This window comes from Amphiura filiformis, chromosome 8 (genome assembly GCF_039555335.1).
Source record: "Amphiura filiformis chromosome 8, Afil_fr2py, whole genome shotgun sequence".
NCBI classification, from domain to species: domain Eukaryota; kingdom Metazoa; phylum Echinodermata; class Ophiuroidea; order Amphilepidida; family Amphiuridae; genus Amphiura; species Amphiura filiformis.
The window spans coordinates 68441635-68458726 of NC_092635.1; the positions used below are offsets into that span (position 1 = coordinate 68441635).

Sequence of the window (17092 nt, forward strand, 5' to 3'; positions counted from 1 at the left end):
CAAAAGGTCCCAGGTTCAAATCCTGGATAGTCAGTGAAATTTTTTCACTAGCTGTCATTTATGTATGTGGAGACTTGTTTTCCTTTCTCATAAACAGTGGCTTTACCTTGAGAAAGATTTAGACTATATGGTACATCAGTCAATACATAATAACATAGGATATCAGATTTGACATTAATATCGGTCATTGTTTTTAGTATTGATTAATTAGTGCTAACAACTAATATTGAGTGTCTCTTTTTTGTCTTTTTCCACACCCAAATGACCTCACAATGCATGATTATATACCATGATGACTGCATGTTGTGTGTTAATACATCGCCTTGACTGACTACCCAATGTGTGCTGTGTGGATAATCAATGAATTGGACCAAATACTGATTAACTAATATCTGGATTGATTGATTGATTGATTGATTAACTGTTACCGTGACAACAACTCATCAGTAATGGAGGTTTTAGCGGCTTTAGTAATTTTCCTGATTTTGGTGGTGGAGGAAGTAGTACAAGGTAGGTGGAGGTATTATGGTAAATTGTTTATGTAACAAAGAATTTCAAATAGGTGAAACGGTCAATTTTTTTGTTATGTAAATTAAGAATTTCAAATGAGAAATTTACTTTTTGTTATTGGTAGAAATAACACATGTTTACCAGATACATACTGAAACATAATAACAGAAATTTATAAAGTGCTGTTTCTTTTAGCACATTCCGGTAAAAAAAAACCAAGGCCACTGTCTTTGAGATGATACTCAACCAGGGGTACTAAATGTGGTACATTACAGGCCGCATTGCTTGTAGGAAACCTAGCCCCCAGCTTAACCCTTACAGGGAGCATCTATAGGGTGTCTTGTCTCAAGTTGAGAGTAACACCCTGTTGGAAACAGTGGCAGATTCGAATCAGTGCGTTTACACGATTGCTTCGCCAGTATATAGACAAACTTCTACGTGCATGTATACGCCCTCTCGAGATTAGGTTGGCGCGCACGATTTGAATCTGCCACTGCAAAATCCAGCATGACGTTACTCTCAACTTGAGACGAGACACACTATAGGCAAAATATTCTTTAGCTTGATCATTAGTGTACAAGGAAAAACTGAAAATTCAGGTGTTTGGTCCCTTTTTCTTAAAATTGATGGAATATGAAATTTTAACTTTCATTCTCAATTGGGTCATGTTTAGGGATCAAGGAGAATAATATTTCATTAAGGGGGTACTACACCCGGGGGGGGGGGCCACTCAAATATAATGATGTAAGCATGCGTGACCAAAAAAGCGTGTGAAAAGGGGTGTTTTTTCGGTTGGGCGCGTTCTGCAGCGTGACGCGTTAAGGGGCAAAAAACGGTGATTTTCATGAAAAGGGGTTGTTTTAAAATCGTTTGTAACGCATTTAGGGTACCATTTTAATCCGCTTTTTAAAGTCTGCTGAAACTCAATTCCGAAAAAAGTTTATTCCAGTGTCATATAAATGTTTAAAGCGCTATGTTATGCAAATATATTTCATGACGTGTTACATGTGATTTAACCATGGCCTCGTACTTCTATGTAAAATACCGTTTAGATTAAAAAACATGCATATTAATTAATGACGTCATGATTATGATGATAATAGTTCAGTGGACAAAACGGGGAGACGAAAATCCGGAATGAAAATATCATGTATTTCAAAAAGATTTTTAGGACCTTTATAGATTCCTCACATTATTTACTACTCCTGCTGGTAGATTTGCGAGTTTCCCCTTCTCTGGATTACTTTAGGAAATTATATATGCAGTAGAAAGCATGAAAAGGGCCGCTGATATCAGGACACGATAATCAACTTTAGGTGCCGAATTCGGAACCAAATACGATGTGAATACTGCTTTAACGTTGCGTCTGGATAAACTATGATGATAAATTACGCCGAATATTAGTATATTCTCACAAAACTACTTTACGAGAATCCAATCAGATTCATGTAACAAGCTACGAATCTGAATTATTTATATTTTAGAGTGGTACGGTATGGTATTCGCTACTTGCACGGTTCCGCCATTATGCACTATGTGCGGGGAGAGCCTCGAACTGGCAGCATACATGAATGGGAATTGAACTAGTCATAACGTTCTGTGTAAGGTTACATAATTCTTCCTTTCATGTATGCTGCCAGTTCGAGGCTCTCCCCGCACATAGTGCAAATGGCGGAACCGTGCAAGTAGCGAATACCTGTACCGGAGGGGGGGTAGGCCTATATCCGGGAGGTGGACTCAGTTCTAGTGTTCAATGACAAGTTACTAACTTAGTAGGCCTACAAATTTGTTCAATTTGTCAAAATCCATCAAAACTTGTAACGTGGGTCAAATTTAGACAAAAACTTGTTTAGGGGGTCAAAATTAGACAAAAACTTGTTTAGGGGGTCAAAATTAGACAAAAACTTGTTTAGGGGTCAAATTTTTAGGGAAAGCGCGCTAAAAACTTGTTTAGGGGGTCATTTTGTTCACAGAGGAAAACTTGTTTAGGGGGTGTTCGAAAAAAATTTGGTCACGCATGCGTACACTCTCATATTTGAGTGGCCCCCCCCGGGTACTACACCCCTGCCCAGTTTTGTGCCTATTTTTGCATTTTTCTCACAAATTATAAGCGCATTGGTGACAAGTAAGATATGTATATTATAGGGGCAAGGACTACAACTACTGCACTGGAAATTTTATTTCAACACAGACAACAGTTGTGGAGTTACAGTCAAAAATGAGGGAAAACCAATATTTGATCAATAAATCAATAACTACTTGCCTTGAGTTGCTGAATTTTCAGTGCAGTAGTTGTAGTCCTTGCCCCTATAATATACATATATTACTTGTCACCAATGCGCTCTCATTTTTGAGAAAAATGCAAAAATAGGCACACAATTGGCAAGGGGTGTAGTACCCCCTTAATGAAAAGAAATTTTGTGCTGCAGTTTTCTGACAGTGGGACTATGTCTGGATATGCACATAGCATTATCCCACCTAGTGTGGCCAAGGAAATGGAAAGAAATACATCTCCTTGACCATGTGGAACATTGTCGGTTTTCATGCTCAGGAAACAGTGTTGCCAAAACACTTTAGTACCAAGGTGCAGCGAAACAGCCTGCCAGGCTGCTGTTAAAGGCACTCATTGTAGCCCAAGTTTTCAAAAAAAAATTAATTATGATTTTTTTTTAATGAATTTATTTGTGGAATTTGATGATGAAATTACAGGTTAAAAAGATACCATGTAGCCTTTTCCCGAATGAGCTCCCATAAATGGATAAAGTCGCTCTGCCAGATTGATTTTCATGTAATGTATAGATCTGTTATGCAGTTAAGTCTCTGCCCTTAAAGAACACTTGAATGAATGAAAGAACTGGACTTGAACGATTAATAAATAGTCAGAAAACTCATTGTTAGCTGCATTTTGGAATGACAGAGACTCATAACCGTTTTAAACCTTCCCCAATATAATATGGCCAAATGCATTATTATTAGTATCAAAAATGTTGATCATTATTATCAAACATATTGCTGCAGCCTGACATGATCAAAAGTAGCTAAATTGGGCTATTCCATTTAAAATTCACACTACCCCTGTGGAAGATTTTGGAAATATCTTTCACAGAGGGAGTATCAATTTCAAATAGAATTAAGGGGTACTACACCCTGTGGTAAATTTGTGACTATTTTTGCATTTTTCTCAAAAATAATAACACACTGATAACAAAAGTTATGTATATTATTGGGGCAAGGAATCCAATTACTACACTGAAATTTCAGTGATTCAAGACAAGCGGTTCAGTATATATGATAGGAAATGGGGTACATCTTAGCGGTACCTTATTTCTTATCATTAATAAGGAACCGCTTGTCGTGGATCACTGAAATTCAAGTGTAGTAATTGGATTCCTTGCCCCTATAATATACATAAATTTTGTTACCAGTGTGTCATTAGTTTTTGAGAAAAATGTAAAAATAGACACAAATTTATCGAGGGGTGTATATGTAGTACCCCCTTAACATATTAGGCAGCTCTATTTGAATTTCATACATCCTCTTGAGAAAGATTCAACCTGAATCTTCCAGAGAGGGAGGGTGAGTTTCAAATGGAACTGATTAATGTGTTAATTCCATTTGAAATTCATACTCCCCCTGTGGAAGATATTTCCAAAATCTTTCACAGGGATAGTGTGAATTATTTTAAATGGAATAGCCCAATTTTAAGGCAAATAAAACATGATTTCCTTTGCCTCAACAAGCAGTATTTGAGCAGAATAATTTGCTGCATTGGCAATACTGTCAAGAGCATCTTACATTTACCTGGATGAGATGTTAATGCAAACACAAAGCACTTGGCTGTAAGAATGCTTCAAGTGGCAGCATAGGATGGGCTGTTCCAGTTGGAATCTTTACACCCCCTGTGGAAGATAAAACCTGAATCTTTCACACAGGGTGTGAATTTTGAAAGGGGTTACCTGAATGGGTGACTCCATTTGAAATTTACATCTCTTGTGTGGGAGATTAAGGAAGTAGAGGGTGTATGGATTTCAACTTGAACAGCCCAGTGGGTTTACTTATGAAGATTACTGTAATTGATGATTGAGGATATAATTGATGGATGATTGTTGAAATATTAGAGCCTTGGTTTTCACTTCAGATTAATTGCGGCAGAAGATAACCATAAATTAATTTGAGACTAGGAATTATAATTCTTGTAATGTCATTTATTCAACTGGCATGCTAGCTCTTGATCAGAGCCCTCGCAGTACCTTAGAAGATCCAGAGATCCCCAAGTAAAATAAACCCAAGCGAGTGACTAGTTAGTATTACTAGTAAAGAAAATGTATATAGGCCAATCCATTCTGTATTCAAAAAATTAATACCACTCCCATGCATCACCCAGCAGTAGGCCTACATGTATTTGTACAGAGCTTGCCGAAGGCAAGCTTCACTATAGGCAAGTCAGAAGTCACCAACAAGTAAAGTAGGACCACTCACTATGCAGTCACAGATATTGGAATTTTGGTGTACCCAACACACCAACCGCGAAAGTCCACTGACCGACGCGCCAGCCGGTCTTTACTAGTGTCAGAGGGCATATGGCATGGTTTTTTCATTTTTTCTTTCAATTGGATGGAAAATAGGTTGGCTTTGGAGCAAAGCTACTGGCATGCGTGAAAAATTAATTTGACACTTTACATTTACAACATATAAAAGGTACTTACTATTAGTGATCCTCTTAATCAGAAAATCATCAAAATCAGATTTTTGCATTTTTGTGTAGAAAATGGATACATGTGCTAACATACCCTGCAAACAAGGAAGATATCTTAAATTTCTCGCAATGCATTACTTCCCTGTACTAGTGTGCTATGCAGTGCAACATGGGTCTATAGTGACAAAAAATACCTCAATAACAGAGCTAATCCAGATCTTGCAATTGAGGTATTTCTTGTCACTATCAACCCATGTTACACTGAATAGGAAATCAGTACAGGGAAGAAATGCATTGTGGGAAGTGTAAGATATCTTCTTGGCCATGCAAGCGATTGGTTTAATGTCACATTTCGGTCAATATTTCGTGAGGTTGTCCATACAGACACTTGTAGCTACTACATGCAATTCATCGGAGCTTCTTATTTATCAATGCTGCTGCTTCCTTTTTGCCATTTTTTCATATGAAAAACAATATCTAATCACAATTTTAAAATGAAACAACCACTATGCCTCTAAACAAGGGTTTTTGGCAAAAGAGACGAATTTCAGACACCTTCCACAAAAACATTATTTGGGTTTGGAAACTATATTACTGATACAGGCGGCAGTACAAACATGTATTATTATAAGACCAATCTGTTGTAATGTTTTTGTGGAGGGTGTCTGCCTTTTGTCTCTTTCGTCAAAAATAACCTCGCAAAAATAACCTCGTTCAGAAGCATATATGCTTGTAGATAGAATTCTACAGTATTTGAACCAGTACAATATTAAAGTTGATTTTCGCTGTTGATCATCTTCATCAGTAAGGTCCTCCTCATGATTAGTTTAATAATTAGATAAATTTATACTAAAAAAGTACTAAGAATAAGAGCTTGTCATGAATGAATATTAATTTAAATTATCCTAATTTCTATACTGCTGGTGCAAATTTGATGTTTTGATTTGTTTTGCCTCTACAGCTTTACATCTTTCTCTTCGTCGTCCTCATTTGGTGGTCCTTCAAATGTGAGGAGAACATCAACATCAACGAAGATCATCAATGGAAGACGGATCAAAACTACCAAGTAAGTAATTAATTATATGGTTAGGTTAGGGTTCTCAGCAATGTTATATCCATTAACCCATCATGCATAGAGAAAGTGACCCAGGCTCCAATGATGTGGACAGTGGTTGCCACCCATCAGTGAAAATCATAATGTCAAACATAATTATGGTGGTAGGTTCCTTTTGATGTCAGTTAGTATATCTAGACATTGTTTGGGTTCACACACTTGAATTGCATACATTCTCAGCAATGTTTTATCCATTAACCCATCATGCATAGAGAAAGTGACCCAGACTCCAATGATGTGGACAGTGGTTGCCACCCATCAGTGAAAATCATAATGTCAAACATAATTATGGTGGTGGGTTCCTTTTGATGTCAGTTTGTATATCTAGACATTATTTGGGTTCACACACTTGAATTGCATACATTCTCAGCAATGTTATATCAATTAACCCATCATGCATAGAGAAAGTGACCCAGACTCCAATGATGTGGACAGTGGTTGCCACCCATCAGTGAAAATCATAATGTCAAACATAATTATGGTGGTAGGTTCCTTTTGATGTCAGATAGTATATCTAGACATTATTTGGGTTCACACACTTGAATTGCATACATTCTCAGCAATGTTATATCAATTAACCCATCATGCATAGAGAAAGTGACCCAGACTCCAGTGATGTGGACAGTGGTTGCCACCCATCAGTGAAAATCATAATGTCAAACATAATTATGGTGGTGGGTTCCTTTTGATGTCAGATAGTATATCTAGACATTATTTGGGTTCACACACTTGAATTGCATACATTCTCAGCAATGTTATATCCATTAACTTGTGCATAGAGAAAGTGACCCAGACTCCAGTGATGTGGACAGTGGTTGCCACCCATCAGTGAAAATCATAATGTCAAACATAATTATGGTGGTGGGTTCCTTTTGATGTCAGATAGTATATCTAGACATTATTTGGGTTCACACACTTGAATTACATACATTCTCAGCAATGTTATATCCATTAACCCATCATGCATAGAGAAAGTGACCCAGGCTCCAGTGATGTGGACAGTGGTTGCCACCCATCAGTGAAAATCATGATGTCAAACATAATTATGGTGGTAGGTTCCTTTTGATGTCAGTTAGTATATCTAGACATTGTTTGGGTTCACACACTTGAATTGCATACATTCTCAGCAATGTTTTATCCATTAACTTGTGCATAGAGAAAGTGACCCAGACTCCAATGATGTGGACAGTGGTCGCTACCCATCAGTGAAAATCATGATGTCAAACATAATTATGGTGGTGGGTTCCTTTTGATGTCAGATAGTATATCTAGACATTGTTTGGGTTCACACACTTGAATTGCATACATTCTCAGCAATGTTATATCCATTAACCCATCATGCATAGAGAAAGTGACCCAGACTCCAATGATGTGGACAGTGGTCGCTACCCATCAGTGAAAATCATGATGTCAAACATAATTATGGTGGTGGGTTCCTTTTGATGTCAGATAGTATATCTAGACATTATTTGGGTTCACACACTTGAATTGCATACATTCTCAGCAATGTTATATCCATTAACCCATCATGCATAGAGAAAGTGACCCAGACTCCAATGATGTGGACAGTGGTCGCTACCCATCAGTGAAAATCATGATGTCAAACATAATTATGGTGGTGGGTTCCTTTTGATGTCAGATAGTATATCTAGACATTGTTTGGGTTCACACACTTGAATTGCATACATTCTCAGCAATGTTTTATCCATTAACTTGTGCATAGAGAAAGTGACCCAGACTCCAATGATGTGGACAGTGGTCGCTACCCATCAGTGAAAATCATGATGTCAAACATAATTATGGTGGTGGGTTCCTTTTGATGTCAGATAGTATATCTAGACATTGTTTGGGTTCACACACTTGAATTGCATACATTCTCAGCAATGTTTTATCCATTAACTTGTGCACAGAGAATGTGACCGAGACCTCAGTGATGTGGACAGTGGTTGAATGCTTAGCTTATCTGCCTATATTAACTTCCTCCATGCGGGTGTCAACTGCAGACGTCAAGTTTCAAAACAGTTTTTAAAATTTCAGAATTGTATTTCATGACCATATTTGGAATCAGCTTGAAAAATGCACTAAAATGAGTACAAACAAGCTTAGTATTGGTTCAGTGGTTCTTAAGATAGCTCTTGATATTTTGAGAAAATATCTCAAAACTATCTGTAAAAATTATTACATCAGTCGTAAGAGTGGTGCAAAAATAAACTTATGTATGACTGTTTTTTAAGGTGCCCAGACAATGATGCAATAAAATTGTACCAGAATATTACATTCATCATTGTGCACAGTATTTTATATCTTGGGAAAATATATTCCTGTGAAATTGTATAGGCTTGTTTGTTGTTGTATTACTCTCAGATCCATTCATTATAACATTGATAATATGATTTTTTTCTTGTTTCATAATTTTCCTTTCCCCAGAATATATGAAAATGGACAAGAAACAGAAATTGTGGAAGAAAATGGACAGATCACATCAAGAACAATCAATGGTCAACAACAGATGTTGAGCTACTAGTAGTTAGCTAGATAATTTTCATTTGTACTATATACATCCATCATGAGCTGAACATTATCACGTTTTTACATTAACTGTAAAGTGCTATTTTTTACAAGTTGTTAATGTTCACAACTATTCATGCGTGTAAACGACTAGAAATTGACTTTGCATGGAAATATTTAAATTGTGTGTAGAAAGAAAACCAGTTATTTATTTAGTTTAAGAAGAAGAAAAACAACTTTGATGTAGATGTGTGAACATTTAACAGTTAAAAAAATAGCACTTTTTGTCTTGATTCAGAAATTGAATGAATGACATGACATAAAAGGCACCAATGTAAATTGTTATGTTTTTTTCCCCGCTGGTTTCCATGCCTTTGTCACAAATCTGTTTCTTCATTTTCTGGATGGAGAGTACGCAGTATTGTACAAAAAAGTTTTATAGTGAGCATGAAATATGAAACGCAGGTTTTATGAAATACAGTGTAAATGAACAAAAAAATTGTACAAAACAATTTATCCGATTTATGACAATGTATTGGAGGGAAATTGTGCTTTGAGTATGTGATTGAATAGGTATATATCTTCAATTCAAAGCTTGTAGGTTGTTTTGGCCATTGTTTTTTGCGTAATTGGTCATTTTGTGTTAGTTCAGTTAATGAACATGATTTGGAAACATTAAATCAAGCGTTTGCACTAAAATGTGCACTCATGAACTGGGGGAACTTCAAAGAGGGATGCTATAAGAGCTCAATCTTGAGTTATGTGTCATTGGCCCCTGAAGATGTTTAAAGCAAAACCTCCTATGTAACCTGTTGGCAGTGTTGTTTTAAACATGTTCAGGGGCCACAAGCACATAGGGGTTTTTTTCCTGCCCAACGATGATTAACTGACTGCAAGAAGGTCGCAAGTGCTTTATTATTACTATACACTTACATCCTTCTTGTACTCAGCTGACAAATGAGACCTGTTGGGGTTGTCAGTACAAACAGTTACCGTAATATGGTGATGTGCCATTGAAATAAGGTATATTGCTGATAGCTGGGGATCGATAGGCAAAAATGATGTATGCTTCAGTGGAATGACCAATTTGATAGCTTTTGAGCCCTTTATTTCCACCATGCTTTGGGTTTACCTATCGATCGCTATCCGCAGTATATCTTATGGACCTCATTTTGCAATTCTGGTATAAGGATGGCCTCTATTTTTGTGTGGAAAACTTGAAATTGATATATAAATAGGTCTTCTTTTTTTTTCAAAATGTTCTCAAATTTGTCAGAAAATTAGCCCAATGTTGTGAATCTTGAGCCAAAATTCCCCAAAACACATGCATATTTTGAAAAAAAATCTTTGAATTTATGTTGACTTGACTCAAAATCTGAACCTTCGGTATAAAAATTGGGTCCCATTTGTGGCGAACATGGGTCCCACTTCCATATACTGGGAGACACATACCTATCTACCCAAACCAAACTAAAGTACCCCACCATCCCCTGGTGACTAGGATAAAGTTGTCCTGTGAACAAGCTCTTGTTAGTCTGCCATACCCCCACCCTGCTTGTACAGTGTGGTGGTAGTCTCAAATTCATCAGGTCACGAACAGCATCTGTGAAGGAATCAAGTTTTGGTGAAATTTGTAATGTACATTTTGTTTATATGGTAAAGTTGGTATCATAGAGAAATGTTTTTCGTTTTGTTCTTAAAGTACTAAACAAACTGTTGGTTTGAAAAGGCGATACTGTTTACTTTCTTTGTCCAGCAATTGCTCAAACGTTTGAGACATTACGTTTTTGTTTTCTTTGCATAATGCAAAATGTAATTGGAATAATGCAAGAGAAATTTCTGCAAATGGACTTGGTAAAAACAATATTATTTGTTGTATGAATTAATCACATACAAGCCCAGATATTTAAGAATGATTTTGTTCTTAAAAACTAATATTTCTGCACATTTTTGTGAAGTATTAACATGAGTTGTGATTGACAGTCAATTATTTTGAGATTTTTAATATTTTGTTCATATTTGGAAAAATCACAAGCAATTTGTGTAAAAATGTGTGCACACTTTTTACCCAGACACAAGGTATGTATTTATTTAATCCAGAGCTTTAGCGTGTTTTTTTCGTGTTATGCGGACACTTCACGAAGTTTGAATAACTGCTGGATGATCATTGTTCATTTATGTATATTTTATTTCAAAATTATTTATGATATTATATGACAAATGTGTACAAAAAATTTAAATGCATGGATTATTTGACCAATATTGTTATTATTATTATTATTTTGTGTTTGTTTTGTTTTATTAGGGAGAATCCTATAGCATTGAATCCTGTGCATAGTTAATCATGCTGGTATGATTCTGATCCATAGATGTGATTTCAAAAATACCTGCAGTTCATTTGAACCCCATGGGCACTTCCAGTCCAATTATCAGCCTCTGAGGACTATTTTGATTGGACATAAAGAGGAGTACATAATGTATTGAGCCAATCAGAGATATGATAAGATGAGTCAGTAGAGCTGAAGTGGATTAAGTTTAAAATTACTGCGATCTAAAAGCTCAATTTTGATTGGTTACTTTGATGGTTATTTTGTGCAATTAACCAATTAGGGGCTCTGTAACTTTTGTCAACTTTTGTTCTCCCAAAATACAACTGCATTTCTAGAAGTCAGATCCCTTGTGGGTCTATCCTTCATTTCATATAAGCCTAAGCAAAATTAGACTGTTGTCAAGACGTCATTGAGGGATTACACAGCTTTATTCTAAAAGCTGTATAATCCCAATTTTGATAACAGGCAAATTCTGAAAGCTTACATGACGGAAATACCCACTGGTGAACACATGTCAACCTTATTATTCTTATTAAGTCTTTTTGTATGCAATAAATATATTCAATCTGAGTTCGAGGACAAATTTTGACACTTGATGCGCTGCAGGTATTTCTGAAATCAGCTCATGATTTTGTATTTCTTATCCAGAGCCCAGTGTGTAACCTTAGCTTTATATTGCACAAGAAATGGGTGTTGAATATGCTTGTAATTTCAATGCACATGATTTTATATTTCTTTACCGATGTGAAATGTTTTGACATAAGAGGACAGTTCATGGAAAATCAATCATTTTGTTTGTCTATAAGGGATGACGTCAAAACTAAATCGCCAGTTGACCGCCAGCACCCTGTCAGAACTGACAATTTGGCCTGGGTTCTATTGTTAGGAACAATAGTATGTGGTTCTGCTAGGGCACTAGCGATCAACAGGCAGCTGGATTTTGAACCCATCCCTTGCAAACTGGTAAAGACATGAAAGGCCATTTTTGCCATTTTCTAGGGTTCTATTCAAGTTTATGCTTTGTGAATTTGTATAACATGGCATTCCATTTGAAATCCACACACATATGGACGAAATTTGTATTTCTCAACTTATTATATTCCTCGATATGTTTACTGGAGTGGGAAACTGCTCACATCTTCCTCACTAGGTGTGCTTTTTCAATGGAATAGCCACACATCTTCCTTACTGGGTGTGCTTTTTAAATGGAATGGCCAACTAGCATAGTGGGGATCACTCGCAAATAATTGTCTACTCTCAATATTTTGGACTCGCACTACTGTACAGGATTGTAAATGACATTAGGGGAAGTGATATCAAGTGTAGAAATTAAGTTAGTTACATGGTGATTACTCATATTGAAAAATAACACTGCCATTTTGTTAATAGCTGTTGATAAGAAAGTGTTCATACAATTTGGTGATTCGATAAGATGATGCAATGGGGTACATTTGGAGTATTCATGCATACACTTAGGATTGATAATATCATTGCTAATTATAATCCTGTTAAAAGCACATACATTTGTGGAAACAATTTGTGTATTAATTGCATTTTTCCGTATTACCAAATTGTGTGGGATAGAAACTATAGTTAGGGATAGTAATATTAGCATTCAGTTGGTAGCTGTACAAGGAATTATGTTGCACAGATGCCCACATATTGTACTCAACAGAAGATGGACCAGGCCTTACAGATTGGAAGGGAGAAAGGCAATGTCAGATTTTATTAGCCACCGTCCATTAGCATCAAAATAGAAGTTATTATTACAACGATTATTTGAACAATGCCTTATTTGTGTCTCGCTATAATTTGACATTTTTGCCCAAATAGTGTATTTCATTGACATATTTGCCCATGAAGTATTTCTTTCATTGACATATTTGCCCAATTGGAGTATTTCGTTGACAGATTTGCCCAAATAGTGTACTTCATTGACATTTGCCCAATTGGAGTATTTCATTGACATATTTGCCCAAATAGTGTACTTCATTGGCATTTGCCCAATTGGAGTATTTCATTGACATATTTGCCCAAATAGTGTACTTCATTGGCATTTGCCCAATTGGATTATTTCATTGACATATTTGCCCAAATAGTGTACTTCATTGACATTTGCCCAATTGGAGTATTTCATTGACAGATTTGCCCAAATAGTGTACTTCATTGACATTTGCCCAATTGGAGTATTTCATTGACATAATTGCCCAAATAGGGTATTCATGACAATGGTTAATTGTTTTAGAGTAAGATATGTGAAAGTTTGATGGCAGAAGATAAGAGAGACAGAGTTGTAAGAGAAAATGGAAATAAAAAGGCAATTACTAGGATCACTGATGGTGAGACTACAAGCCTCAGCACACTTCTTTTTATACCACAACTCAATAACATTAAAGGAATATATGTAGTTACCCAGCAAACAAGGAATATTTTATAGAAAATGTTTAAATGTTGGGTTATATAAAGGGTATATAAAACGTTTTAATGACATTCAAGAACATTGTTTTAAACTTCCTGCAAACATTCTAACATGATGTTGTTTTAAAAGTTTTGACAAATAGTGCACAAAATTTTTTGCCAAAAATATTTTGGAATAACATTTTTGACATTTTGTTGTAGTGTTTTTCATGACCTTTACATAACCTGAGAGTTAAATTTTCTGAAACGGTTTTGATGAAAACTAAAACGTGTTGTTGGGTATCTAATTATCTAAATGTGTGTGTTATAAAGAAAACGTCACCGAAATCAGTAGAACTCCACGCCATTTTCAAGATATATGATTTTCATTGTTTTCAGTGCTGGATGGCCAATTTGTTTGACTCACAGCTATTTGCATTTTCTACAACCATTTTGTCATGAAAGTAACATATTTTTACATTGTGATTTGTGATTTTATAAATGTTTATTTATTTGATTAAAAACAAAAACATATAGTTGATTTGACAGAGTAGTCATTGAAAAGTTGTTTTACAATAACAAATTTCATAACAAGAATTTGAATTTTTGTACACTGAAATGTGATATTTTGTACATTACAAAGTTATGAGGAAAACAGCATAAAAATTAATTTTGTAAATGTATGCGAAAGATAGTAGTTGCTAAAAACCGCAAGAACAAAAGGGCACTTTTTGCGCATGCATTTACAGGGAGAACCTCATTTTGGTAGCAAGATGGCGGATCCGTCCAAAGGGCTAATATAAAAGCCACTGTGTTGTAATTGTTTTGGACTATTGACTGCCGGAAAATATCAAATGGACAACATCTTTTTCAAACATGAATTCCTAGGTTTTTGATGGTATCAAAATATCAACGTTTTTGGAATACATTCTTTAGGAGGATGCATGGGGATTATGAAGTAACTCTTTATATTGAATATCAGCATTGGTATTACACAGAGTGTGGAATTGTACACAGATCTGTAAGTGTTTGTTAGAGAGACTAAAATGTCAAACTTTGCTTTTATATGATAAGCAATTGTGTAATGTGTAGAAAAAGATTTTTTTTTATTGTTAAAACTTAAAATGACAATTCTAGAAGTCATATAAATTGACATCATTGCTACATATGAAGGTTGATAATTTGCACTTACAACCCTTGGGCATAACTTGCCTTCCATGCATCTTGACACTCAGGTTCATTGGGATACTACTGGGCAAGGATAATTACTCCCTATACTAGTCCTCAGGCTTTCCCTCCTATATTCCTTGCATAAGTAGAGTCCCCATCAGCTTGGAGAAAAATGCTGAGAGCACAGACATGAACTGTCCTAGTATTATTTAAACCATTGGATAACTACACTACTGATCCTAGAGTCACACTCTAATCAAGTTATACCTATGGAGGACTTTGCTCCCTGGGTAAGAGCAATCTATTGGTGTATTCCAGTTGAAATTCAACCCTTATGGAAGACATCCTTAATCCCTCCACATGGGGAGTGTGAATTTCAAATGGAGTTACCTGAATATTTGACTTATTTGAAATCTACACCTGTGTGAGAGATCAAGGGCATGTCTTGTGCAGAGGGTGTATGAAATTCAACTGGAACAGCCCGTTTGTGATCTGAACAGGGGAAATTAGTTGGTATGTTCCCTGGGTAGGAAAAGAAGCCCTATTCACCTATTGCACGGTTCCTTCATATGCGGGGAGAGCCTCAAACTGGCAATAGACATGAAAGGAAGCATTACGCCACTTCACGCAATGTTATATGACTGGTTCAATTCCCATTCATGCATGCTGCCAGATCGAGGCTCTAGCATATGGCAGAACCGTGCAGTTGGTGAATATTTGCGATGTGAGCAGGGGAAATAAGGTGATCAGTCGTGCAAAAATCAGTTGTCATTTTGAATACAAATGAGGGGGGTATAGTTCCTAAGATAACAATTACTTTTAAAGACAATGGAATACAACAGAATATGACAAAGTTTTATGACTTTAATTTGAAACTGATTTTAGGGACAAATGATTGCATCACATTTGGTGCTCATTGGTAAGGGGATCAATTGGGGATATTTAATATATGTTACATGCACATGATTTATGAAGAATATAATGTGCTGCTTTTTCATGACTATTCTTGCTGCATTTTCATATTTAGAATGTCTCTTATGTGTCTGTTATACAGATAAAGGCTGAAAAGCTTTTTTTCAGTTAAAGAGATAAATGCCTACTTGTGCAAAAATGTGTGATTGTTATTTGAATAAATAAAAGATATGTACTTTGTGTACAGAGACTTATAACTATGTTTGTTTTTATTAGTTATTTTGTACGTAAGTGTCATTTTATGGAACACTGTAAGTGCCATCTAGATGTTACGATCATTATGTCACCAATAGTTAATTAACTATGGTGACTTAGTCCACTAGGTGAATTGGCGACCTGATGGCAAAGGTAAAACCCATAGTAAACCTGATGGCAATGGTAAAACCCATATAGTGAACCTGATGGCAAGGGTAAGACCCATAGTAAACCTGATGGCAAGGGTAAGACCCATAGTAAACCTGGTAGCAAGGGTAAAACCCAAAGTAAACACGATGGCAAGGGTAAAACCCATGTTAAACCTGATGGCAAAGGTAAAACCCATAGTAAACCTGATGGCAAGGGTAAAACCCATAGTAAACCTGATGGCAAGGATAAAACACATAGTAAACCTGATGGTAAGGGTAAAACCCATAGTAAACCTGATGGCAAGGGTAAAACCCATAGTAAACCTGATGGCAAGGATAAAACACATAGTAAACCTGATGGTAAGGATAAAACCCATAGTAAACCTGATAGCAAGGGTAAAACCCATTAGTAAACCTGATTGCAAGGGTAAAACCCATAGTAAACCTGATGGCAAAGGTAAAACCCATAGTAAACCTGATGGCAAGGGTAAAACCCATTAGTAAATCTGATGGCAAGGGTAAAACCCATAGTAAATCTGATGGCGAGGATAAAACCCACATTTTAAACCTGATAACAAAGGGTAAACTCATAGTAAACCTAATGGCAAAAGTAACACCCATAGTAAACCTGATGGCAAGGGTAAAACCCATAGTAAACCTGATGGCAAAGGTAAAACACATAGTAAACCTGATGGCAAGGGTAAAACCCATAGTAAACCCGATGGCAAGGATAAAACACATAGTAAACCTGATGGCAAGGATAAAACCCATAGTAAACCTGATGGCAAATGTAAAACCCATAGTAAACCTGATGGCAAAGGTAAAACACATAGTAAACCTGATGGCAAGGGTAAAACCCATAGTAAACCTGATGGCAAGGATAAAACCCATAGTAAACCTGATGGTAAGGATAAAACCCATAGTAAACCTGATAGCAAGGGTAAAACCCATTAGTAAACCTGATTGCAAGGGTAAAACCCATAGTAAACCTGATGGCAAGGGTAAAACCCATAGTAAACCTGATGGCAAGGGTAAAACCCATAGTAAACCT

The 17092-nt window shown here is 36.2% G+C and overlaps 2 protein-coding genes across 3 annotated transcripts in view; both read left to right on the forward strand.

Moving 5' to 3' along the window:
• The window catches only part of LOC140159386 (dnaJ homolog subfamily B member 6-like), an 82915-nt gene extending 67372 nt beyond the window's left edge, over positions 1-15543 (forward strand). For both annotated transcript variants that reach the window (XR_011859877.1, XM_072182843.1), the window contains 3 exons: positions 448-510; positions 6168-6272; positions 8748-15543. Coding sequence is in view for 1 of the 2 variants with exons in the window: in XM_072182843.1 (XP_072038944.1) it covers positions 448-510; positions 6168-6272; positions 8748-8844 (265 nt within the window). In the remaining variant the exon portion in view is untranslated. The remainder of the gene's footprint in view (positions 1-447; positions 511-6167; positions 6273-8747) is intronic.
• LOC140158412 (uncharacterized) overlaps positions 13425-17092 on the forward strand; it is a 29226-nt gene continuing 25558 nt past the window's right edge. Inside the window, exon 1 of the mRNA XM_072181503.1 lies at positions 13425-13497. Coding sequence (XP_072037604.1) covers positions 13425-13497 — 73 coding nt within the window. The remainder of the gene's footprint in view (positions 13498-17092) is intronic.